This window comes from Camelus ferus, chromosome 19, assembly GCF_009834535.1.
Source record: "Camelus ferus isolate YT-003-E chromosome 19, BCGSAC_Cfer_1.0, whole genome shotgun sequence".
NCBI classification, from domain to species: Eukaryota; Metazoa; Chordata; class Mammalia; order Artiodactyla; family Camelidae; genus Camelus; species Camelus ferus.
Genome location: NC_045714.1, coordinates 15533685 through 15559085, shown reverse-complemented (window position 1 = coordinate 15559085; position 25401 = coordinate 15533685). Strand labels below are relative to the sequence as shown.

Here is a 25401-nt window from a genome sequence, read left to right as displayed (position 1 = left end):
TAAAAAATTAAGACCTGTCAGTTTATCATTAATCCATCATGCTGACAGTTTACGCATTGCCCGTGTCCCTGGTAATTTACCAGACCTGCTCCATGCGTTGTCTGTCTTAATTCCTACAGCAGATGTACAGCTCAGCTAAAGTGCCCTTCATTGTGGAAACAAGGGCACTGAGGCTTTTGTAAGAGGCCAAGGGCCTTAGGAAATCATAAGCATTCTAGTGACCAAAAAGAAGATTGACATCTTAAAAATTATGATAGTTCCCGGACTTATTTTATTCAGACAAAATAAGTTACCACTTTCAAGCAGTATTAATAAGAGAACAAAATGCTGCTATTCTAAAATAATATATTCATGTGCTATTTGGCAAAATGTTTTTTTTTTTTTTCTGTCCAGCTGGTTTGATGCTCAGACTATGATGCTAAACCATGATTCCAGGCGGGCACCTGCCCCCTATAGGTTCTTACAAGCCTCATTCAAAGACTGATTGATTATTTTAATTAAAATATGTTTGACATAAAATGGTGTGTGGGTTTAAGGGGTTCAGCATGTTGACTGTGTACATTTATTTTGCAGTATGACTGCCACTGTGGCTTAGTGAACACCTATGACGTCGTCATTCCGATTTTGTGGGGGAAGATTAAGTTCCACCTCTTCACGTGTTTGGTGTCTGTAATACAAGCCTTGTTGTCTGTGTCTGTCATCACTGCATTCGCTCTTTGGATCTCACTTATCTCCTAGTTTTGAAAGTTTAAAAAAACATACACTGATATATATATCTTGTTTGCTTTTACCACAGTCAGTAACCTATATTGTAGGTTTTTATTTTAACCCTATATTGTGGAGGAGGAAGTAGCATTTAGAGGTAGAATTAGAACTCAATCCTCTCATTCAAGCTGAAACACCCTTTCCATCCTACCGAGTTTTTTCAACTGTATTGTGATTGGAGTGACTTGTTTAGCCCAGAATTTACAAACCTGAGTTTCATAACTGAATAGCTGTTTACTAAGAAATGTGCTCTATTGCCAGATAATTTGTGAGAAATCTGTGTACTGTAGCCCCTTCTTTGAGACTTAACATTTCTGATGTAAAACCTTGAGGAAACCTGTTTAATAGAACACCCTGTCTTTTCTTTTGAAGAATTCCTGCCCACATCTTGGGGATTGTGGTTTCATAGGCAGATGATTCACAATAAGAGTGGTTGAAACCGGTAGAATCTACTGCAACACAAGCTTTTTGAGGACAAGAATATTTACTTTATATTTTAAAATACTTGTGGGAAAATGAACGACGTGGATATCCAGAAGGCTTAAAGCAGAACCAATTCAGTGACCTGGGGAGAGGTTTCCTGGAGTGTCTTGAAGGTCATGTGAGAGCCTGAGCCTTGAACTTGACCTCAAGTGATCTTAGGACTTAAGGAAGTTTACTAAGCATGTTACTTGAGGGCTGTTTTCAGTGTCTTCGGGTCCATGAGAGTGTGAGGCAAAGGATAGAACATAAGGTAAAATAAAAGGAATGTTAAACTTTTCCATTTTATTTTAAACGTAGATTGAAAAGTATGGATTCCCTTCTGATCTTAGCCTGTCACCTCGAGAAATGATCCAGCTTTATGACACCATGTCTCAGTTCTGGGAAGGCTGGCCCAGGGCTCAGGTAAATAGTCACAACTCAATTATTCTGAACCTGTCATAGTGGGTGGTAACTTTGCTGTTCAGAGAGACAAGCTCTCACTCTTTCTGATCCCTTGCCTCTGAGCTTTTAAAATTACTGGTGAATTCTTTCCAAAATAAGATTGCCCCTTCTCTGACATCCTTCCTCCTAATATTCTGTGTTTTACTGCCATGGAGTGGAATGCTCCTGTATTCCTGAAAACATTTCCTGTTTACTTCTTGGGATGGGGCAGCCCTTCAGCCTCCTCCTCCGCCCATCCTGGGTCTCATTCCTGGCCTCTCTCTGCCCTGACTGCCCTGTGCTTTCAATCCTGTCTGGTTTTTCCATCCTGTTAGGTTTATGCACCAGAAGTGATGCGGAGATAGAATGAAGTTTACCATGTCCCCTCAAGAGGCTTGTCCTTCTGTTAATGACACATGTAGTTGAGAAACATCTGTGGATTTTCTTACATGATTGTATTAATTTGGTGGCATTTCTTTTCAAGGAGTTGTGTCCAGAGGAATTCATTCATTTTAAGAATAAAATAGTCATCACAAAGATGGACACTAGGAAATACGAAGAGAGCCTCAAGGCAGAACTGACTGGCTGGGTGAAGAGCGGCCACGCCTGGGAGGTGATTGTCATGCGGCGTAGCCGCAGCTGCTCCGGGCTCCCTGTGGCCTCCTAGGGCTGCGCTGTGCTGTCAGCACTCTTTTCTGGGCTTTTCTAGTCTTCCATTTAAGGATTTTCAGTCGAAGGTAAAGTCTGAGATGGGGTAGGGAGAGAGAAAGGAGCCTGGCCTCTGTCTTGTCCTCCGGTCCCCTCTGCGTGGGCTCCATCTCCTACTAGACAAGGTCAGAGGGGCCCCCGGGGTCTTGATGTCGGGGCTGCGTGGAGCCTGGAATCACAGGGACAGTAGCTGTGAGGAGCTTTTTACTCCTTTATCTTCTTCTTATTTTGAAGTTTTTCTCTTTCATGATTTTTATTTTAATTTGTTGGAACTATTTTTGTATTAAAACCTTAACCAGGGGACATGTGAGTTATGCGTGTTTATTTTCAGTAAGTTGATCGTCTTTTCATTTTGGAGTTTGTTTTATTGTTACGCACTGAGGTTTCTGGCCTTTGGGGAGTGACGTGTATCAGGCTTTTCTCAGGTGGGTTTCTCCCATTACAGTGCAGCTTAGATTATCTCCTCCCACTCTGAAACATAATATAATTGATGTGTATTTTCTTCCATTTATTTTGTCACTAAAAACCTCTGAAATGTATTTATAATTATAAGTGACTTTTTGCATGATACAGAGAGAAACTGACTCACCCCACCTCTTGTCATGGTGGAATCAGCATTGTTTTCTGAACAGTCCTCTTCCTGATTTCTGTTGCCTTAAAATTCTTGTTAAACTGTGTGTGTGTGTGTGTGTGTGTGTGTGTGTTTGTATGTATTACTGTCTTTTTGTTCTGGTGTGTTGATTTGTATATTTCTTTTTTTTTTTGCAAAATTTTAGCTTATACTTTAGTTATTGTTACATTTGTTATATATTATGTCAAAGAACCACAGAAGCATCGATTAGACAACTATGAACACGTTTCAGCTGGCAGTAGTAATGTGTTTCTTCATCGTGCATAACTTAAATAATTTTCTGTTTGTTGTTACAGGCCAGAACAGTCCTGCGGAATCTTCGTCCAGTTTCGGTTGTTAGTTCAGAAAACATGGCAGATCTGTTTCCACTTCTCGTTGAAAAGCTCAGCCAGATGAAAAAGTTACCTGCACTATTTTTTTTGTGAGTCATTTTATTTGTTTTTAGTCATAATTTGTATTAGAGTTATTCCTTTAAGTTAAGGAAAGTTGTACAGACTTTTCTGTAAAGTAATGTTTATTACTACTTTTGGTGCCCTTTTGTCATCAGAGTGCAGAGTTTCTAGTTCAGTTCTTAAAAAAATAATTTTACTCGTGCTGTTGAAAGATACCGTCTTTATTTAGTTTCCTTCTCCATTTCTTGTTTTCCTTTGACTATAAACTACTGTATTTTTATTCAGGTCTTGTTAATTTTCAGTAAAGACCTAGATTGTTTGCAAAACAAATTGAACATTTATGCACCCAGTTACCCCACATAAAATTAGAATATCCTTACAACATGCTAGTTTAAGTTCCAAGGTGCCAGGAAGTCCAGACCATGTGTCCCTAAGTATTTCTTCAAAAGGCATAAATCCCAGACTATGGAGACATTTCTGGATTGTAGAGGCCAGAGGCACCTGGGTTGATCTGGTCTCTAGAAAGAAATAGTCACAATCCAAGAGTTTAGGGTGAGAACCCCAGATTCTCTTCATCCCGCCTAAAGGAGCAGAATTTTGCTGTATGATCTCAGTTACGTGTGGAATCTGGAAAAGCCTAGTTCAGAGAAACAGTAGATAAGGGGTTGCCAGAGACATGGGGCTGAGAGAGAGGGGCAAGTGGGCCAAGGTGCAGATCACCAGTTGTGAGAGGAGTTAAGTCCTGGGGGTCTACTCTGATGTCCGCACAGTGACTACAGTCAACAGTACAGCATCACGCACTTGAAAGTGGCCAAGACAGTAGATTTTCAGTGTTCTCACCATAGGAGGAAAAAGGGTGACTATGTGAGGGGCTGGTTCTGTTCACTAACCTTGTTGTGACCATAGTGCTGCACATGCTTATGTCAAGTCACCACATTGTGCACCCCAAACATACACAGCATTACACATCAGTCGTGTCTCAGACTGACAACAAAAGACACGTGGAGAAAAACAAAGGAGGCACTAAAATTCACAAAAGATTCGGCCATCAAGAAATCTGACTTATTTCACTAAACATAGTATTCTCTAGTGAAGTAAACCAGAGGGAGAAAGACAGATACTGAAGGTATCACTTGTATGTGGAATCTCAAAAATAACACACATCTATATGTGAAACAGAAACACAGACAAAACAAACTTCCGGTCAGCAAAGGGAAGAGGGCAGGGGGAGGACACACGGTGGGCTGCCATTAAGAGTACAGACCACAGTGTGTGAGGTATGAGCGGCGAGGATGTCTGTGCAGCACAAGGAGGGATAGTCGTTACTTCTGATAACCTGTGACGGAGCTTAATCTGCAGAAAGCCTCAGTCACTGTGCTGTACACCTGGAACTAACATCAAATTATAAATCAACTGTACTTCAATTTTTAAAAAACGGAATCTGGACTTACATATATTTACGTAATACTAACGGTCTTTGATTCTTTTATGAAGCACAATTAAAGACCAGTGGAATTCAACACAAGAGCAGCTATGAAAACAATACAAATAAATTAAAGAGCAAAATTTTTTTTTGTTTTTAAAACATTTTTTTCATCTCTTAAGAGGGGAAGCATCCCTCTCCTGTGTGTGAAGAACATCTCTTGTCCCTGTCCCTTGCCTGGGGGGTGCCTGACCACTCCTACAGGGACAGCCTCCGGGGTGCTCATTGCCATAACCCCAGGGGCAAGGTCTGGGGCCGGGAGGGGAACTTACAACTCACAGACCCAGAACTCCTGGTGTGCCTATTCAGGACAAAACTCCTAAAGATGGGTGTTAAAAACCCCACAGGTAGATGTCAGGATGGCAACCGTGGATGGACATGTGATTGAATTTTCTTTATTGCATTATTTTCAAGCCAAGCATTCTTTTTGTTTGTTCCCAGATTTAATTTAGGGGATGTTGAGCAAAGGGCAGGAAGTGTGAAAACTTTCCTGGAGCAAAAGCAGCAGATAAAAAGGCCCCCCAAGGCTGACAAGGAGGCCTATGACATGGCCAATAAACTTCGAAAAGTTAAAAAATCCATGGAGAAACAGAAGACAGTGTAAGTATGTGGCTAAGCAGATTGATGGTTAGCAGGTGGTTGAAATACTTCACCAGGTCCCAGGAGGAAACACACTGAATGTGCTGCAGTGCTGTTCTAGTTGTTGTGTGGACTTACTTGCAAATTGAGTAAACAGGGTGGGAGGACAGGGTAAACGGAAGTGGCCCAATATTTACATGTTCCTTAGTCGCAGAGGTGAGTCTCCTGGGGCCCTGGGAGAGGCCAGAGCACAGCTACAAGCACAGGTAGATAATGCACCTGACAGGAAGCACACCTGTGACACAGGTGACCGTGACCCTGTTGGTCCCCAGAGGCGTGGACACAGTCTGCCACAGTGTCTCAGGTCACTGAGGCACCACTGCAGTCACATGAGTGACCACACAGTGGACAGAACAGTCAGATTTTTGCTTCCTTGTTCTCAGTGTCTGATTTGACCACTCTGGGGCCCAAATGAGCAGTCCCCTGTTACCCTCTCCGTCCTCAGTCATGGCCAGTTTAAATGCCCCCATATCTTCCGTGGATCACCACAGAGGTCTCCTCCTCGGACTCCAGAGCGCCACGGCCCACCACCCTGTGGTCAAGGTAGCAATCAGATGAACTGTTACCCCCACTCAGGGTTCTTTCTTCTTTCTTGCTTCAGGGGTGAGGTCTGAACTCCTTGGCTGTTGTTGGTGGGCAGACATGTTTGGGTTTTGCCCTCACTTGGCAGGTTCACTGCCTCTTGCTCCCATCTGACAAGGCTCAGCACGAACCATTCTCCCTACATGGTGCGTTCTGCTGCCCGTCTCTGCATTCTGGCCCTTCTGCCTGGATGGCCTTCCTGCTGCCCCCAGGCTGCTGCTCTAGTTTTGCTGTGCTCTGAACCTGCGCTCACCCCTGGGAGGGGCAGCACCCTCCTCCCTGCTCTCACCTCACACCAAGTTTATAGGTCAAGTGGGATGCCCAGCTATTGTCTTTGCACGTCTGGCTTTCGCCAAGTTCTCGCTCTAGCCCAGCAGGAACCATGCCTGTTCCTCGTTGCTTGGTAGGTCAGCCTTGTGCCGCTCTGAAACAAATGGGAGTTACTTCCCTCAGTGTTGAAACAGCTTTTAGAGCTTCTCTGACTCAGATTTCTCAAATTCCGGATTGAGTCAGAAATTGCTGCTGACACATGTGCTCATGTCCTTAATAGCGGTGGGAGATCTCGGCCTTGGCAGTAACTGGTCTGCTTTAGACAGCTTCCCCAGGGTGCTTGGGGCGCAATTTCAAGTTGGATTAGTGATCAATTCCAGCTATTAGAAGGAAAAGGATGTTTGGTACCTTGTTCAGTGCCATGAGTACACAGAGGGTGGGGGCTTCCGCGCTGAGCCCTCCATTTGCATCCGGTGCCGAAGGTGAGGAGTTGGTGCTCCTTGCCTGGCAGACACGGCCCCTGGACTCATTTTTCCCCTTCCACAGTCCGATCCTAACGGGGCTGAACATGCCAGGGTGGCGGGAGAATGTGTTTTACTTGGAAAGTTTGTTACCTCGATTTAAAACTTATAAATAGCTGGACAACAGTCTGTGAGCCCCAGTATCTCTGCTCCCCACAAAGAGTGGGGCCACGCTTTCCCGGTGGCAGCATCCTCCCTAAAGGTGAGGGAGTGTTAGTTGAAGGTGAGGATATATATGGTGCGACACTGGTGTGCTCATCGCCTCCTATTGGAGCTGTCTTGTGTGCGCAGTCCAGAGACAGTCCCAGGGAGGACCAGGGCTCTGGGGTCTGTAGACGGCAGTACCGGTGAGGAGTGACGGGAAATGCCATCTGATGGCTGAGTCAAATCCAGTGTTTAAGGCACGGTGTCCTAGGTCAGGCTCCCCACACCTCAGGGATCTGAGGTGGGGCCCCGTGTAAGTGATCTGTTGAAGGGATGCGCTCATGAGGGGCCAGTGACAAAGTGATGAAGAGACCTTAGGGTGTGGTTGTTGCTGAAACTTGGCCTCAGCCTGGCCAGCGGCAGGGCAGGGTCGGGGGTGGGCCTGGGGGCATCGCAGAACCATCTCAGCTGGGGTTTAGGTGGCTGACTCCTTTTTTCTTTAACTTTTTTTTTATTGAGTCATAGTCATTTTACAATGTTGTGTCAAATTCCAGTGTAGAGCACAATTTTTCAGTTATACATGAACATACACATATTCATTGTCACATTTTTTTTCTCTGTGAGCTACCACAAGATCTTGTATCTATTTCCCTGTGCTACACAGTATAATCTTGTTTATCTATTCTACATTTTGAAATCCCAGTCTGTCCCTTCCCACCCACAGCCCCCTTGGCAACCACGAGTTTGTATTCTATGTCTGTGAGTCTGTTTCTGTTTTGTATTTATTTATTTATTTATTTATTTTTGGACTCCACATATGAGTGATCTCATATGGTATTTTTCTTTCTCTTTCTGGCTGACTTCACTTAGAAATGACATTCTCCAGGATCATCCATGTTGCTGCAAATGGCGTTATGTTTTTGGTTTTTATGGCTGAGTAGTATTCCATTGTATAAATACACCACCTCTTCTTTATCCAGTCATCTGTTGATGGACATTTAGGCTGTTTCCATGTCCTGGCTATTGTAAATAGTGCTGCTATGAACATTGGGGTGCAGGTGTCATTTTTGAAGTAGGGTTCCTTCTGGATATATGCCCAGGAGCGGGATTCCTGGGTCACATGGTAAGTCTATTCCTATTCTTTTGAGGAATCTCCATACTGTTTTCCACATTGGCTTTCCTTACTTCCCTCTCCCACTCTTAATGATTTAGATGTCTTCTTTTACAATTCTGTGTTTATTCTATTTGGAATTCATGGTAGTTATCACCTTTCCAGTTAAGAGTTTCTCATTTTTGTAGCATCCTGCTGCTTTTCTGTTTATAGTAGACCTGTCAATTTTTCTTTTAGCATGGGTTTAATGTTGCTAAACTCTTAGTTTTTGCTTGTCTGTGAAGTTCTTTATCTCTCCTTCTATTCTAAAGGATAGCCTTGCTGGATAGAGTATCCTAGGCTGCATCTTTTTTTCATTCAGGACTTTGAATATATCTTGCCACTCCCTTCTGGCCTGTAGTGTTTGTGCAGAGAAATCAGCTGAGAGCCTTATGGGGGTTCCCTTGTAACTCACTCTTTGTTTTTCTCTTGCTGCCTTTAGGATCATTTCTTTATCCTTGACTCTGGCCATCTTGATTATGCTATGTCTTGGTGTGGGTCTGTTTGGGTTCTTCCTGTTTGGGACCCTCTGAGCTTCCTGTGCTTGGATATCTGATTCTTTCTTTAGGTTTGGGAAGTTTTCAGTCATGATTTCTTCAAATACCTTTTCAGTCCCCTTTGTTCTTTCTTCCCCTTCTGGAAGCCCTATTATGCGTAGATTGGCACGCTTTATATTATCCCATAGGTCCCTTATATTGTTTTCATTGTTTTTTGTTTTTCTCTCAGCTGTTCTGATTGGGTGCTTTCTGTTGTCCTGTCTTCTAGGTCACTTATTCATTCCTCTGCATTATCTAGCCTACTTTGCACAGCCTTTAGGTCAGCTCTCATCTTAGCAAATGAGTTTAGTAATTCTACTTGGTTCTTCTTTATAGCTTCTATTTCATTTTTGACATATTTTATATCTCTAAACACTGTTTCTTTTAGTTCCTTAAGTACTTTGATCACTCCTTTCTTTGAAATCTTGATCTAGTAGGCCATCAGTGCTTATTTCCTTGATCGTGCTTTCATGGGATTTCTCTTGCTCTTTTAATTGGGAGTGGTTCCTCTGCTTCTTCATATTGCTCATATCTCTGGCACCAGTGGACGGGCGGGTCACTCCCCCTCCCGATGTCGCAGTCAGATACTGCTCAGGGCGAGTCAGGTGGGCGGATTGTGCCTCCTCCCAGTGCCGTGATCAGGTGCTGCGTTCCTGCCAGGAAGGCAGGTGGCTGCCCCACCTCTCCTGGCGCCAGGTCGCTCAGCTGCTCTGTGCAGCTGCCTACTCCACCTCTGGTCGGCGCTCCGTGGACGGGCTCAGGGAAGACTGCGGAACATCCCTGCCCCTGCTCCATGACAAATCTCAGCTCTGTGTTTGTCTTGGCAGTGTAAGTTCTCTGAGATGCCAGGGCAGAAAGATCCTATCTGCCTCGGGCTGTAAACAAGTCTCAGTCCTGCCTAGGAGGTTGCGGAGCCCCAGGTGCGGATTCAGGTCTCGGCCCCGCCCCCGCCTGGGCGCTGCGCACAGGAGGATATGGCAGCTGTGGCTGCTCCCCGCCTCTCTTCTTGCGAGAAACTCCAGTAATGGCACCGCAGGTCTGAGGAGACAAAGGCTACAGTGCCCCTCCCCGCAGGGCACACCAGCCGTGTTGCTTTGCTTTTTTCACAATTTTGGGGGGACCGAGGTTGTTCTGCTCTGTATCCCATCCCAGTCATGGTGCATAGCACCCTGCAGTCCCCTGGGGCTGCCTCAGTGCAGCTGCCCCAGTCCTCCACCCAGCTCAGGCGGCCTGTCCTGGCCCCCAGCTGCCAGCGTCTTGGGCTGGGTGCCGCAGGGACCTTTTGTGCCCGTTTAACTTAGTTCTGTTGGTCAAGGGGTGCTCGGGGCAGATCTGAGCCTCGGAGGCTCCTCCTCTGTCCCATTGGTCTCTTCGTTGGAGGGGGGAGACCCAGCGAACAAGTGCTATTCCTCCTTTGCTGCTCCCTCCCCGTGGGACCGGTCCCGCACTGTTTTGCTTTTTCTTCTCTTTTTTTTCCTTTTCTCCTACCAGATTTTTGGCATCTTTGTCTTTCGAAGAGGGCGATGTTCTGTCGGAGTTCTGCAGGTGCTCTGATTGGCTCAGTGGGTCCATAGATGTGAGTTTTGGTGTATCTGTGGGAGAGGGTGAGCTACAAGCATCCTTCTGCTCCACCATCTTGCTTCTCAGGTGGCTGACTCCTGTGCCTCCTGTTAGTCAGTTACTGTTGGGGGTCACCCTCTTGGCCCCAGGACAGGTTGTAACCTCCCAGGCTTTTCCCAGGGTCTCCTGTCACTGGAGGGCAGTTCTACAGGGAGGGGTGTCACCGAGAGCGCTTAGCAGCCAAACTAAGAGCAGCTGTAGCAGCGTCCACTGGAGGAGAGAAGGAGCACCCCCACCACTTCCTCCCAGCCCTGTGTCACAAAGGCTGAGAAGGAGAATGGCCACAGGAACAAGGATCAGGGGTCATATTGGAGAACGGGATTTGGCAGAAGGGAGGGAATGTGCAGAGATGGTCCGGCTTTTCTGATGCAGCCCTGCAAGTTGCAGAGGCTGGGGAGGAGGAGGACTGGTGCAGGACCTGGCAGGTGTGTGCAAGTGAGCGTCCACCTGATGAGGGGTCCGGGAAGTCTTGGGTTTCTCCTGGTGACCAGATCTCACACCTCACTCCTTAAAATTTGTTTTCATAAACAGAGATGAAAAAAGCCAGAAAAAGCCCAGAAAAATGGATCAGAGCCTAATCCATGATGCTGAATATGATCATCTGCTCAGGGTTCTTGAGAAGAACTTGGAGATTCCTCAGGACTGTACCTATGCTGACCAGAAGGCAATAGACACTGAGGTCAGCCTGTGGGATGGAGGGAAATCATTTCACACCCCTGCCCTTGCATCCCTGCTGCGGGTGGAGTGGAGTGCTCTAGCTCAGGGCGTCCTTTCCAGAGCAGAGACTTCTGTGCGTGACCTGCTGGCTGCGCCTGACCCCTCGGGTCACTGAGTGGGTCTGAAGGAAGGGGCAGGATGGGGGTTACAGATGATTTTCTGCTTATTAACAGTGAAACTGGAAGTGGCTGCCCTTCCGTTATTTCTTTCTGTGATGCTGTTTTTCTCAGCCTCAAGTCCAGACTCCTTCCTGTGTCACCTGCCTCACCTGAGAGTTTCAGCACATGTGGTCCAGTACATTTCAAATACCATACACAGAATTTCTCATGAACAGACTTTATGTAAAAGACACTGAAACCTCTGAAAGTGGGGTGCCATTTCTTCCTTCGCACGTGTTTTAACGCACATGACGCGTGCCTTTGGTAATACAAATTAGTGACAGTAAAAGCAAGCCCAGCAATCAGAAGAAATCATGGCCCTTCTGGGTGAGTCTTGCTTTTGGATTTAAGATTTAGGGTTTTTTTTTTTTTTTCCTTTTCTCTCTCATAAGCGATGTTTGTCTTGGTACATAAAAGTCTGCACACAAGTGGATTTCCCTCTTCGGGCATGGCTATTTTTAAGGCTCTCTGTGACCATGAAAAGTTAGCTGCTCTGCCTTCTTGGAGAAACAAACCTCTCTTCCCCCTGGGAAGCTCGGCAGGCAGAGCCAACCTCCCCAGGCAGGAGCAGCACTCTTCACCCCCGAGCTGGGGTGAGGCAGCGCCAGTTCTGCTCAAAGAGTCTGGATCACTTCCTGTAGTTCCTGTCATTCTTTAAAATTTTCTTTACATGGAGAGTCAGCTTCAGCCACCACAGTTAGCCAAATTATTGTATAGGATGCCTGTTACTTTTATTTCAACACTTTTTATTCTGATTTAAATTAAAATTAGATACAAAATTATCAAAATCCCTAAAACTCTTGCTTCTTTTAGTCTTTGCAGACGGTGTTTGAACGAGTGAAATTCACAAGAAAAGGTGCAGAATTGAAGGCTTTGGCAAGAAGGGGGATTGGATATCACCACAGCTCTCTGAACGCCAAGGAAAAACAGTTAGTGGAGATTCTTTTTAGGAAAGGATTTATTAGGGTAGGTAAAGTTCTTCATTCTAAAAATTGAAACTGTGTCTGTATGAAGCTGAATGCCCATAAAAAGTGAAAATAACCATTTTTTCTCATCTTTTTTTTCTTAACGACCCCCTAGTACCACTGCATAGTCCATCCCATTTCATTGAGGGAGGGGACTTGAAATTTACCATTCAGTTTCTCTCTTTTCATGAGGTTAAAATATCCCCTAAACAGGTACTTTCCCAAGTGTTTTCTACCATGAAATATACCTGCAGTGATCTTGGAGCAGTCCCTACTTTTCGTTGATAACATTTGGGGATTTTCTTGGCTGTTCATATGATCTTGGCTGCAGATATCTGCTCATGGGCATGAAGGACATTCATGGTAGCTGTGGTCAGACCTTTGATCTGGTCTTTTCTTTGGGTAGCAGCTGAAGTAAGAACAAGAATGTGCTGCACCCTTGGGGCCCGCTGCATGTCTCGACTGACTTTGGGCACAGGGTCATCCTGCATGCCCTGCATCCATCCCTGATGTGGGTGGGAGGAAGGGTACCTCTCCCCACCCAGTGCTCACTACATTGTAGGGGGCATGTCCTATAAGGATGTGCGGGGATCATCTGGATACATTCACAGAAATGGTTTAATATAATTTCCTGGTTAATTCAGACCTTGAGTAGTATTTTAAAATAGACCCTAAGTTTTTCTAATAACCCACATTAATTTTTTGTATTATGTACATTGTGTGTGTGTGTGCCCGCGCGCGTGCGCATGCATGCGCGTGCAGAGAGAGATTGATTCTGCTACTCTAGGTGGTATCCTTTAATCTTAATAAGTAAATCTTGAGGAAAATCTGACACCCTAATTTAAGGGTAATTCTGTAATCTGGGAAAAAACCAAACTATATTGTTAACAACTTTGCTTGGTTTTTTCCTTAACTAATAACAAGTTACATACTTATTTTAAAAGTCAGTAACCAGAAAGAAAACTTTTCACATGATTATGAATTGAGTTAAAGCGGTGCACCTGTTTTGATCAGCACAAATAGTACCTGTTAACTTGTGGTTGCCCAGTTACCCTTAGTTTAATACATGGAAAACTGGATCATTCTGGAAAAGTGATAGTTTTGCTATTGAGAACACATTTTTAAAAAGATGTTTATGCTGGTTATAGTCTAAACGTAATGTTATTACTTTTCCCATTTGTGTTCTTATTGAAGTTTATAAAACAGTTCATAAGTGGTGTTTCATTTTGACAGATTATAGAGTTAAGGTTGAGAATATTTAGAGAAACATGAACCTTAGCCATGACTTCACGACAGTCAATATAAAGAGAAAGAGAGGACAATGAGACGTACCCAGTATTATATGAAAAAATCCACCTGAAAGTGGATTATTTAAGAAACATTAAATTTTGCTTTAGAATTTTTGTGTCAGTTATTATGGCAATTCAGGAGGAAAACTGAAACATTGTTTTGCTCATATTACTTAGATGTGTGATTTTCATAGAGATAAGCTTCACTAATGTCACAGTGGGTGAAGCAGGCAGCTGCCCCCATGTGGGTCTGTCAGAGGGTGGCCGCCAGGTGAAGGGTTCCTTTCTGGTCATTTCCCTCTGCGTGTTCCCCAGTCACTGGCCGGGGCAGGCCCTCTGCTCTGGGGGAGACACTGTGCTGGGCAGGGCTTAACCAGACTCACCTGTGGTCATGTCATTGACGCCACGGGGGGTCATGAGGACGGGTGGGTATTTGGGGTGTCACGCTCCAGAACTTTCTCTCTGGCGTGGAGTGGAGGCCCGGAGGAGCAGGGTGAACAGATACTTGGGAGAAGGGTGTTCTGGGCAGAGCTGAGTGGTGGGAGTGGCCTGGGCGGGTGCCCCAGAGGTGCTGTGACACCACGAGAATGCCCATGCACTCGTGTCTCTGTCCCTCTGGGGCCTCACTGAGTTGCAGGAGTTTCAGTTACTCTGTGGCCTCCACTGAAATGCTGTATTATGAAGTAATTATTCTATTCTCTTTCTAGGTGGTGACAGCTACGGGGACACTTGCCTTAGGAATCAACATGCCTTGTAAATCAGTGGTTTTTGCTCAAAACTCAGTCTATCTGGATGCTTTAAACTACAGACAGGTACTGCAGTGTGCATAAACTCAAATATGACTGCACTACTCAGACATGGCCAGAAAATAGTAAGAAACGTGAGGCTTTAGTCTGTACTCATGCTGCATTGGTGGGCACAGTCATTCGAGCCCAACAGGCACTTTCAGCTGTGCTGTAGCTGGCAGCTCCTGAGCCTGGCATTCGGTGGCCGTTACCACCGGGTACGTGACCTTGGGTGAGGTGTCTGCACGGCTTGGCCCCTCTGTCCTGTCTCCAGGGCTGATAAATACTGTCCCACAGCATTTGCAGGAGTTGAATGAAGCGCTTTGTAGGGAAGACACGGGTGGGAGCTGCTGGAGAAACACTCCCTCCCACTTCCCAATGTCCTTGCCTTTGTCTTTGCCCCACTTCGTTACTCTCCTCTAGAGGTCTGGACTTTTGCCTTGTAATCCCTGTTTCCACTGTCTTCCATCGTACAGGCGTGGCCTGTGGGATTAAAGCACTGGTCCTGATTTTCAGTTCTCCCGAGTCCAGCACGCATGTGGTTTGTCCTCGCATGGTTTCCTGGCTCAGGGACATCTGGTGACTGTTTCTGCTCCACATATCAGCCAGCACTAAAGATTGTATCCAGGCTCCCTTCCCTTCCTCTGTAAATGCGTTTCATTCCCCGATGGGGGCTGTTCGTACCTCATGTAACATCCGTATTTTTTCTGCATTTTACCAGCTGCAGACCTTTTGATTTTTCCTCCTGCTTCTGATCTGGGCATGAAGCCCCTCTGGTGTCATCTTTGGGGTCTCGCCTCTGGGCTCTGTGGCTGGGCATTCTGATGTTTCGGAGGATGAACTTGGGAGTCTGAGTGCCAGGCTTTGAGTCATGGTTGTCCTACGTCCTAGTGTTTGACTTTGGCGAGTTTCTGATTTCCCCAAGCCCCAGTCACTGTGTTGTAACTAGGGTAACGACTGTTCACCTCCTGTGGTGGTTGCTGGGGGTCCGTATAAAAAGTGTAGAGGACTTAGCATGTGCCAAGCATGTCTTAAATGAGGACTCATATCACTTCTGCAGAGAGTTTGTTTTTAACTTGCTTTTCACAAGTGGTGTTTCTGAATTTCATCTCGCTGCTGAGTCTCCTTTGTCTGTGCAGTTTTGTGGTGATTTGTCACTCAGCCCACGTGTGTGTGAGGGAGAGTGGGAGAGAGGTGTGTAGAGGGAGGCAGGAAGTCTTGTATGTTCAGCTGTAAGTGGACATGAAACCAGGGTCCAGTCTTTTTCTTCTTCTTGCTGTTGTTTCTTCTGTGTGTCATTATGCAAGGATGGAGCACAACATTGGGTGTGCAGTTGGAGCATGACAATGAGCAGTGCCCCGTTTTCTGCTCTGTCTCAGCCCCGGTGAGTTTCCTGAGGGCCTTCCACTGGGATTCTCGTTTCCATGTGGCATGGCTGGACATCACACAGTTGACTTGCTCTAGCCTGATGGAGAATGCTCAGTTCTCACCCTGTGGTGGAAAAGATGTTTAGGAAAGGTTTAATTTGTGATTCTGCTCTGCTTCCAGATGTCTGGACGTGCTGGAAGACGAGGTCAGGACCTGATGGGGGATGTATACTTCTTTGATATTCCATTGCCCAAAATAGAGAAACTCATCAAGTCCAATGTTCCTGAACTGCGGGGCCAGTTCCCACTCAGCATGTCCCTGGTCCTGAGACTCATGCTCCTGGCTTCCAAGGGTGATGATCCAGAGGATGCGGAGGCCAAGGTGGGGGTGTCATTCTCTGATGCGGACACTCTGCTGCCTGCCCAGCCGCAGGGGGAGCCGCCTCTTCTCCCGCGTCTGTGGCAGTAGCTTCCTGGGGTCACCAGTCCTGACTGCTGGAGTGTCGTGAGTGGTGGAGGGTGGGCTGGTGGGGAGAGTGCAGTTGGTTCTGTTGTCTCCTGTGTCAGTCACAGAATTCACGGCCGGTGGGTGTTTGGAGCTGACCCCGACCACTGTTTTCATGTGTGATGAGCTGCGTCCTGTAGGGGTTAGAAGCGCTGCCCCTGGATTTAGAAAGATCTGGGCCACCTTCCTGTCACCACTGTTAGGGACAGCAAAATCCATTTTGATGATTTCATATTACAGGAGTTTATTTTTCTTTAGAAAAGTAACCCAAATTCATCAAGGAATATTTAGATCATGTACAAAGCTGAAGGAAGAAAAAAAGCTATACCTAGTTCTGCTATCCAAAAAGTCACATTATCCCTTTGGTATTTTTTGCAGTCAAAGTTCTAGGCAGATGTGAGTATTTCGTTTTAAACAAAGATACATTTATATTTAGTTGGACTCTAGAATATGGTTATAAACGCTTCCTGAAATTTTCTGCTCAGATAAATATTTTGAGCCCAGTCCCATGGTAAGAGATTTAAAATCCCCAGTTCAGCATTTGGTTTCACCCTTGTGAGGCTGCATCATGCTGGGACCCACTCCTCCCTATTTGTGTACTGATTACCACGCCCTCTAAATCGGGCTCTCTTTGCCGAGGTGAGGACACTCCAGGACTTCTGTGACCATAGGCTCTTGTGTTACTGATGGTCCTACAGGGCAGGTGCATATCATTTTTGATCAAAACTTCCCCATTTTTGAGTTCTTATTTTTTACCTCTATATAGAAGAGAAACCTATATCTTCTTGCAAGCTTTTTAATTTTTTTTCAAGAAGGTTATCAGAGTGGTTTATTTTCTTTGCCTTGGCATCTTTGGGAATATCTCTCTGCAACCCTCACACACAGAGACTCAAGTGTAGGCATAAAATTCTTGGAATATTCTCTTTATTTATTACATCAAACTAAGATTGTTTCTCTATCTCCTGCCATTTACTGTTACAGAGGAACAGACTCTCTTGGAATCTCCTCTAGAGGAATCATGCTAATTCCTGTTTTCTTGTCGTTAATTTGTTTTTTTTTTTTCCTGCCTGTGTAATTACATGAATTTTTAAGTCTTTAAATTCTTTTCCCCAGGATTTTCTATTTTGTGGGTCCTTCTTGTTAATTTTGATTGATGTCTTCCTTATTATATGATGAGGACTTTCCGTCTTCATGCTCAGGTGTTTTTATTGGGGTTACACTCACCTAGCATCAAGTTTGCTGTCCTAACCATCTTTCAGTGCGCAATCCAGTGATGTTAGTAAGTACACATGCACTGCAGTGCTCAGGTCATTTTGGAACTAGGAAAAGGTTTCTTAAGTTAGATCTTCGATACTTCCCTCTGCTTTAATTTGTTGTTTCTTTTTCAGAGAAGTTATTTTAAGTAGAAAACCCTCGTCCTGTTCTCCACTGCTGTTTTTCTTCATTATGAGAGAACACGTGAATTTGCCTCCCACATCTCTGACACACTCTCAGAGTTTGAGTTCTGCTCCGTAGTGATGCCATGTGAATGTCAGTTCTGCTGCTGGACTTTTCGATTCCCTGAAATTCTTCACCGCTCTGTGCATCTCTCTCTCATTTCATAGTGATGCATTATTGTAAATGTCAGTGTCAATTGTGCACCTGCCTTTCGTGATTGTGCCGCACACGAGCGTGGTGCGAATGAACGCGCTCACCTCCGCAGGTGCTGTCGGTGCTGAAGCACTCACTGCTCGCCTTCAAACAGCCGCGAGCCCTGGAGATGCTGAAACTCTACTTCCTGTTTTCACTGCAGTTCCTGGTGAAAGAGGTACGACTGTGCTTGTCTGTCCCTGAAGCAGGACTGGTGCTGGCTCTGATCCTCAGCAGGCTGGGCTGGCTCCAGTCCCGACAGGTACTGTTCAGTGACTCACATTCCTTGTGACTGATACACTTCTCAAGGCTGGGCCAGGTAGTAATTGTTAGTCTCTCTCATATGGGTATTAAGTACTATTTTAAAGTGGCATTTAGTAAGTTATCTATTAATTCATGTATGTGGTGAATGCAGTCAAACTGATAAATGATTCTTGTTCTTTAGGGCTATGTAGACCGAGAAGGAAACCCCATGGGGTTTGCTGGACTGGTGTCACACTTGCACTATCACGAGCCTTCCAATCTTGTTTTCGTCAGTTTTCTGCTAAAGGGCCTTTTCCATAACCTGTGTCAGCCAACCAGGAGAGGTAAGCTTGGTGTTCCACGTGTGGTCTGAAAGCAGCACCGGGCGCTGTGGAGAAGCTAGCACGTTGGGAATACTGTTTCTACAAGGAAAATACAAGCGAACAGACAATGTAGATGCCAAATTAGATAAAATAAAGCGGTATATGCCTACTAATATAGATTATATAGGAGACAGCTGCATTTTGTGGCAGCTGTCGAAAAATGTCGAGTTACTAATTTTGGAGATTCCTTGACTCCAGGATTCAGAACATTTTAATACATGATTTTTTTGATAAATATCATTTCCAATTAAATCTAATATATGCTCATGTTAGAAAAAGGACAGGGAAAACCCTTATGTTAAAAATAATACTCACTGTTGATATTTGTGAATATTTTCTTTGAATAATTGTACAGTGTATTTAGACAGCTGATACCATACCAGTTGCACAATCTAGCATCTTGTTTTCCCCCTAAATATTTTTTTGGCAATATCACGTGCAAATTTTTGAATTCCACTTGCAATTTCTACCTAAAATTTCATTTAACATAGTTTTTATGAAAGCCTTTGATTTTTATAACTAAACCATAGATCTTTAAACAACATCTCCCAGAGGAATGTTTCCCTGTTTGTCCTTAAATCTGTTATAGTTTCTGACGCTGGTGATTTCAGTGCCTTCCACAGCATGACTTGACTTTATCTTCTGTTGTTAACTGGCAGGAACGATGTACCTTGCACAGTGTCACTAGGCTCTGAATGTGCAGTGTTCTGTGAATCAAGGATGCTCAGGAAATTCTGTCTCCCACAGGCTCTGTAGGAGGAGAAATAATTTCAGGCAGTAAGAAGTGTGGTTGTGTTTATTGCTGTGTGTGGTGGAGTCAGGGCGTGTGCAGTTACAGACGTGGAGGTTGAACATTGGGTTGCTCTGTGAGGCAGGTAACATGGAATTTCATAAATAATGAAACTGAAACACAGAGAAGTTAAATCAGTTGCCTTGGTCCCCAAATCTTGAGCCAAGATTCGAAGATGAGCAGACTGACTCCAGAGCCCAAGCTTTTAAAGGTAGCATTTCTTAACACTGCATGTGATGCTCACATGATGTGAAGGGTAGGGAATGACTCAGGCTGATGGTATTGACATGAGTGGCTGGCAGGTGAGGCAGGGAGGGGCCAGATGGTCTTTGGTGGGTGACTTTTGGAAAGCCTTAAGTGCTGGACTCAGGAGACTGGATTTTGTTTATGAGACACTGAGATGCAATCAGAGACTTTCGAGGAGGGGAGATGTGGTCATTACATGCTTTAGGAAAACTGATGACAGACTGAAGAAGGAGGAGTTCAGGTAAGGAGACACGGCAGGTTGTGGTTGGAGGACAGGGTCTGATGCAGAGGTGAAGGAGCAGCTGGAAGGACAAAGAAGGAGTAAGACTGTCCTTAGAGATTCCTTAGTTGCTGTATTTGTTACACATTTCTAGTTTCTATGAAATAAAGTGCAATATAACATTCAATTTAAGCATTAAAAATGGGATTAATCCACTTTTTATGTTTATATAACAAGTCACTTTGTTCTGTATAGGCTCAAAATGTTTTTCTCAAGATGTTATGGAAAGGCTAGTATTAGTCTTGGCACATCTGTTTGGAAGAAGATATATTCCAGCAAAGTTCCAAGATGCAAATCTCAAGTTTTATCAATCAAAGGTAAAATTTATGGTCCTGTTAATGTTAAATAATTAAGATAATTAAATAGATCCTACCATAAATGATTCAGCAGCAGAATTTTATTAATATAGGATTCATTTGTTTTGTAGGGTAACAGTTTGTTCGTTCTGTAATCAGTGTAATCAATTTAATCTGTAATTCACGTCTCTATAAATCTATCCAAAGATTAAACGCTTTGAGGAGAATGGGATAAAAAATTTGATCTTGTTTTCCATATGATTGTATAGAAGTATAGCAGTCAGTGGCTAAAGAAAAAATGTAGGTAATTATACATGAAATGAACTAATAGTTCTCATTGACTATGTGGTTCTTTTAGGATCTTTTTACCTTGAGGTAGGGCTTCAGACAGGAAGTGTATGTTGTGAACCGTGATGTCCTCACTGAAAAAAATACTAGAATAGGCACCTAGGAAGTTACCACTTGACACACACAGAGCAACTCATCCAATTGTATTTGCGACACTTTCTGCGATCACGATTCCCTGTCACTGAATCAGCATCAAACACGATGACTTACGTGTTTCACTGGAATCTGAGAGAGTGGGGCGGGCTGGTTGTACCAGGTGATCTTCGTAAAAGGTGGCTAAGAAGAACAAAAAGAAGGCAGAGAAAGACAAATCCTCTGTTACCCGAGTTTTCTTCCTCCCTTGTAACCTCTGGTCTTTTGGTGACGGCCCTTCTGGCAGGTGTGAGGTGGCGCCTCACTCTGGTTCTGAGCTGCGTCTCCCTGAGGGTGAGGGATGATTAGTGTGGAGCACCTTCTAACATACGTGACGGGGACTGGGGTGCCTTCTTTGAGGAGATGTCTGTTCAAGTCCTTTGCCCCCTTTTTTGGCTGTTGGGCTGTACTAGATTCTTCTGTGTCTTATCTCCTTAGCAGGTAGATGGTTTAGAAGTATCTTCTCCCATTCCAGCAGTGCCTTTTCACCTTGTTGATTATTCCCTGTGCTGTGCAGAAGGTTTCAGTTTGATGTCGTCCCCCTTGTGTTTTCACTTGCGTTGTCTGTGCTTTTGGTGTCACGTTAACAGAATTACGGCCAAAATCAATGTTGCTATATTTTCTCTTAGGAATTTTACAGTTTCAGGTCTTACATTTAAGTCTTGAATCCATTTTGAGTTTATTTTTATGTGCAGTGTATGGTAATAACACCAGGTTTTCACAGACTCTTCTAGGGAATACCAAAAGAGAAAGCAAAGCCTAAAGTTAACATCAGAACGTGACAAGGACATCATGAAAAAATTAGAGATGTGCCTCTTCCATGACTGTAGATGGAAGAATAATCAGAAAATATTAGCAAGACAAATCCAGTGTGAGTTTAAAACCCTCACAATCAGGTGAGGTGCATTCCAGGCTCAGAGGGGCTTTCTGTGGTTGCTGCTCCCCAGACATGCCACTAGATTCTTTGAAATATTCCCAAGTCCACTGTCATTTGAGGGCATCCTTCTATTTAAAAGATTGTTTTCACTAAGTAGCACAAAAGCAAATATTTACAAGTAGAGGTATTGGTTTTTATAACATACACAGAAACAGAAGAATGAGTTTCAAGTTAGTTTCACAGATGAAAGAATGAAATAGTTACGTTACTGAATAGATGGATAACTGTAGGATTATATTGCGCTGTTGTTTGCCCTTCTTCCAAACTTCCAGTTTTCAAGGAAGGTTTGTAGAGCTCTCTGAAAAAAATACTGGGCCTTCAGTTTTGTTTCGTCTTGATGATCTCCTTGCCGATGCAGGTGTTCCTGGAGGATCTCCCCGAGGACTTTAAGGCTGCCCTGGATGAGTATAACGTGAACGTCACCAAGGGCTTTGCCTCCTTCCTGCTGGTTGTTTCCAAATTGGCGGACATGAAACAGGAACATCAGCTCCCATTGTCAAAAATAGGTAAGTGGGTCTTAGCTCTGCTGTGGAACAATTTAGAGGCTGAATCATCTTGCCTTAGACTGTTCGATCCCAGATGAAGAGCAGAGCCCTGGAAAGCTCAGTCCACCTGAGGACAAGGGGATCCATCCCTTCTGCTTTCTCAAGAAAAAACAGGTATGATTATTAGAAGTTAAATAAAGGACAATGGAGAATGAAATTGAATAGAGTCATTTATAAGCCGTCTTAATTAAAGGTTGCCTTTGGTTCAAGCCTGGAAAATGGAGTAAGTGCCCGTGGGAGGAGGAGACACTGGAGACTCTCCTGCCACTTCTTTCTTGGGAGGCACTCTGCTTGGTGGTCTTGGACGTCAACTCTGCAGATTACTTGGTCCAAACTCCGGCTTAGCTACAAGTTAGCAGTGAGGCCTCAGGCCAGTGACCCCATATTCACACCTCAGTTTTCTCCGCAGATAGTAAGAGAGAGTAACGTCATCCCCCTGGCTTAGGTGAGCTTTAAGTCACCGAGTTAATGCATGTGACTGGAAACAGCCCCCCAGCCCACAGTAAACACTGTTAATCTTTGTTCTTATTTTTCATGATCTGCTGGGTGGAACTCTCCCAGGGGAAAGTAAGGAGAAAGGGATGGGGATACAGGGAGAGGGTAGAACTGTGGGTAGTAATTTCCTGGTTTCATTTCAGTGTCACATTCTCCATTGGAAAAAGTCAGGGAAGCGGACTTGTAGCTCCCTGGGCAACATTAAGGTGGGGGAAGCAGCATGTTCAAAAGCAGACGATAGCAGTGGGCTTCCCGGAGGAGGCAGCACAGGAGTGTGTGGATGTAGCCTCTGTCACAAAGCAGAGCTGACTTTGATGCACCATCTGGTGCTTCATGAAACTGGAAATGGAAAAAAATAGGTCTTCTCATACACTGTTTACAAAGCTGCTGATGGTGGCTGCCTGAATCACCCTGTCTAGAAAGATTCTGAGGTCAAACCTAAGTCAGGTGGGAGAAGGTACCAAGGTGATAACAACAGTTCTGGGCTGAAAGGGCAAGAATTTAAATTTAGCCTTTAATTACCTGTTGATCAAAAAAATTCTATGATACTGATAAGGACATTAGTAGCTAACATTTACTGAATGTGCCAACATGTGTCAGTCACTGTGGTCAGTCTTGTTTGGTCTTCATACGACGTCGGCCCTGGGAAGTCGACTGTCCCCCCCAGCAGTATGGTGTAGAGCAGGTGCATCAAGCCTGGTAGTTTGGCTGAATTTTAAAAGCTGATCTATCCAATCTCTTGTGGTCAGATTTCACAGGTAAAGAGTGCGAGGACTCCCAGCTCGTGTCTCACCTGCTGAGCTGCAAGGAAGGGAGAAGAGCCGTTTCTCCATTTGCTTGTCTCTCTGGGAACTCTGATGCTGATTTGCTCCATCCAGAAACTCCGGACCATGTAAGTGGAAAATGGGGCTTATAAATAAAAGTCTCACGAAAGAATTGGATGTATAGCTGTAGGCAGTTTAGCAAGGGCTTCAAATTCTCCAAATTGAAAAAAAAAAATCCAGGTGTAGCAACAGAAATATCCAGGAAGTGGCGCGATTTGTTTCTCATTCTGGCCTGAGGACCCCTGCCCCATTACACAGAAATCCAGGACCAGCACTTCTCTGGAGACTGACACGGGTTTGCTGTGAAAAGAGCACGTTAAATGACCTTCAGGCTTCCCAGTCTTGCTGTAGGTGCTGTGAATCCCATATATTCTGGATCTCAGATGTCAGAAATGGAGTATAAAGAACCAGATACATTTCAGATATGCTGGATAATCCATTCGAATGTTGGAATAGACTTGTAGAAATTTAATTTATACTTTAATTCAAAATCTGAGAAAGAAAATAAGTTATGTCACATTTGATGTTACAGTGTCTCAGCTCCATTCTATTCCAGAAGCAGATAGTCCTCTGCCACGTAAAATAATCCAGTGTCACTGGAAGGAGTTTTGAAAAGTTATATGGACCCTTGTGAATTTTAAATAGACACACATACTTTTATCATGTATTTAAACAGTTTCAGATGATTTGGGTTCCATCTTCAGATAAATGTTGACGTGTTAAAATAATAGCATTGCATCATTCTTTTAAATGGATAAAATGGAATATAAATACTAAAGTGTTTTAACACCCATAACTTGCAAGTTAAAAACAGTCAATGGTGGTTCTGTTTTTGGGTTTTTGAGAAACCTCCATACTCTTCTCCATAGTGGCTGCACCAATTTACATTCCCACCAACGGTGTATGAGGGCTCCCTTTTCTACACACACACACACACACACACACACACATGAAAAAAACAGTCCAGAATAAAATTTAATGATTTAATTAAATTTTCTCTTATGTTTAGATTCTGCATTCCCCCATATTTTTTACCTTAATGTAACAAATTTTTAAACATGAAGTTACTATACCATTTATATTTCTTAACTTAAGTAGAATACAGTTTCAATGTAATACTTATTTTCAGTTGGCCACAGAAACATAAGTATAATACAAATTTGGAGAAGTAATTACTAGAAGTAATGTTAATACTGTATTGAAAAGGTGTATATTAATGAGATGAATGAGGCCGTTTCTTTTTTAATTAGTCCGTGTAACTGTGGATGAATATTTACTTGTTTTCAGAATGAAACAGAATTCCAGCATCAAATCTTAATTCAGATTCTGAGAAACTTTATTCAAATAGTTCAGTAGCTGAGAATGGAGTAATTGTCGTTATAACAGTAATAAACAATTCTTCTAATGCCTTATGAGCTATATGCCCCAAATCACCTAGCAATTGATTGTAAAGATATATTTTAATCTTCTCTTAATTAACAACTTGATTAGATTCACCTTCAATTTTGTTGAATACAAGTAGTTGGAAACTGCCTAATTTTTAAAGATTGTTTGAAACAGTCTTTAAAGCCATCCACTTTCTCAGTAAGAAAGCAAGCTTGTCCTTTGTTGCTACTCAGCACGTTTTCAAACCCCAAGGAAATGTATCATAGTAAGTTAGGGGAGACACTTTGTTTTATAAAATGAGAAAAAAGCATTCATGAAACAAGAGGTGAGAAAGGGAGGTTTTTTTTGTTTGTTTGTTTGTTTTTTTTTTTTTACTGATAAGGTGCATGGTTTAGAAACAAACTGGAGACCAGCAGTTCAGATCCTGTGTGAAGCCCTCTGGAGCTGGCTGCAGTAGGTCTTTATCCCCGTTGGTTTGGTGCCTTGTAATAAACCGCCCTTGAAGAATGTGGAATTCTGGCAAAGTAGTAATAAAGGACTGCACTTTAGTTTACAAGAGCAGTACTTTTATGAAGCTCCCCCCACCCCCGTAGTTTGTGTGTATGATTACAATTAATTACTCATGTAAGAGGTTTGTAGCCAACCACATTGAAAAAGACATCATATTACTAGTTAAGTTGGATCATTTCCCTTCTCTCTGTTATACAGTGAGTCTGGCTGAGGGACAGGATGTGCCA

General features: G+C 43.9%; 1 protein-coding gene across 4 annotated transcripts in view; it reads left to right on the top strand.

Moving 5' to 3' along the window:
* The window catches only part of LOC102522252 (probable ATP-dependent RNA helicase DDX60), a 71415-nt gene that overhangs the window by 40966 nt on the left and 5048 nt on the right, over positions 1-25401 (top strand). The window contains exons 23-35 of one of the 4 annotated variants that reach the window (XM_032461675.1): positions 1546-1650; positions 2153-2281; positions 3304-3428; positions 5324-5482; positions 10876-11023; positions 12033-12185; positions 14181-14285; positions 15807-16007; positions 17833-17937; positions 18205-18346; positions 19897-20018; positions 21773-21920; positions 23204-23346. In XM_032461675.1, coding sequence (XP_032317566.1) covers positions 1546-1650; positions 2153-2281; positions 3304-3428; positions 5324-5482; positions 10876-11023; positions 12033-12185; positions 14181-14285; positions 15807-16007; positions 17833-17937; positions 18205-18346; positions 19897-20018; positions 21773-21920; positions 23204-23346 — 1785 coding nt within the window. The other 3 variants (XR_004313042.1, XM_032461676.1, XM_032461677.1) reach the window with 3 other exon arrangements.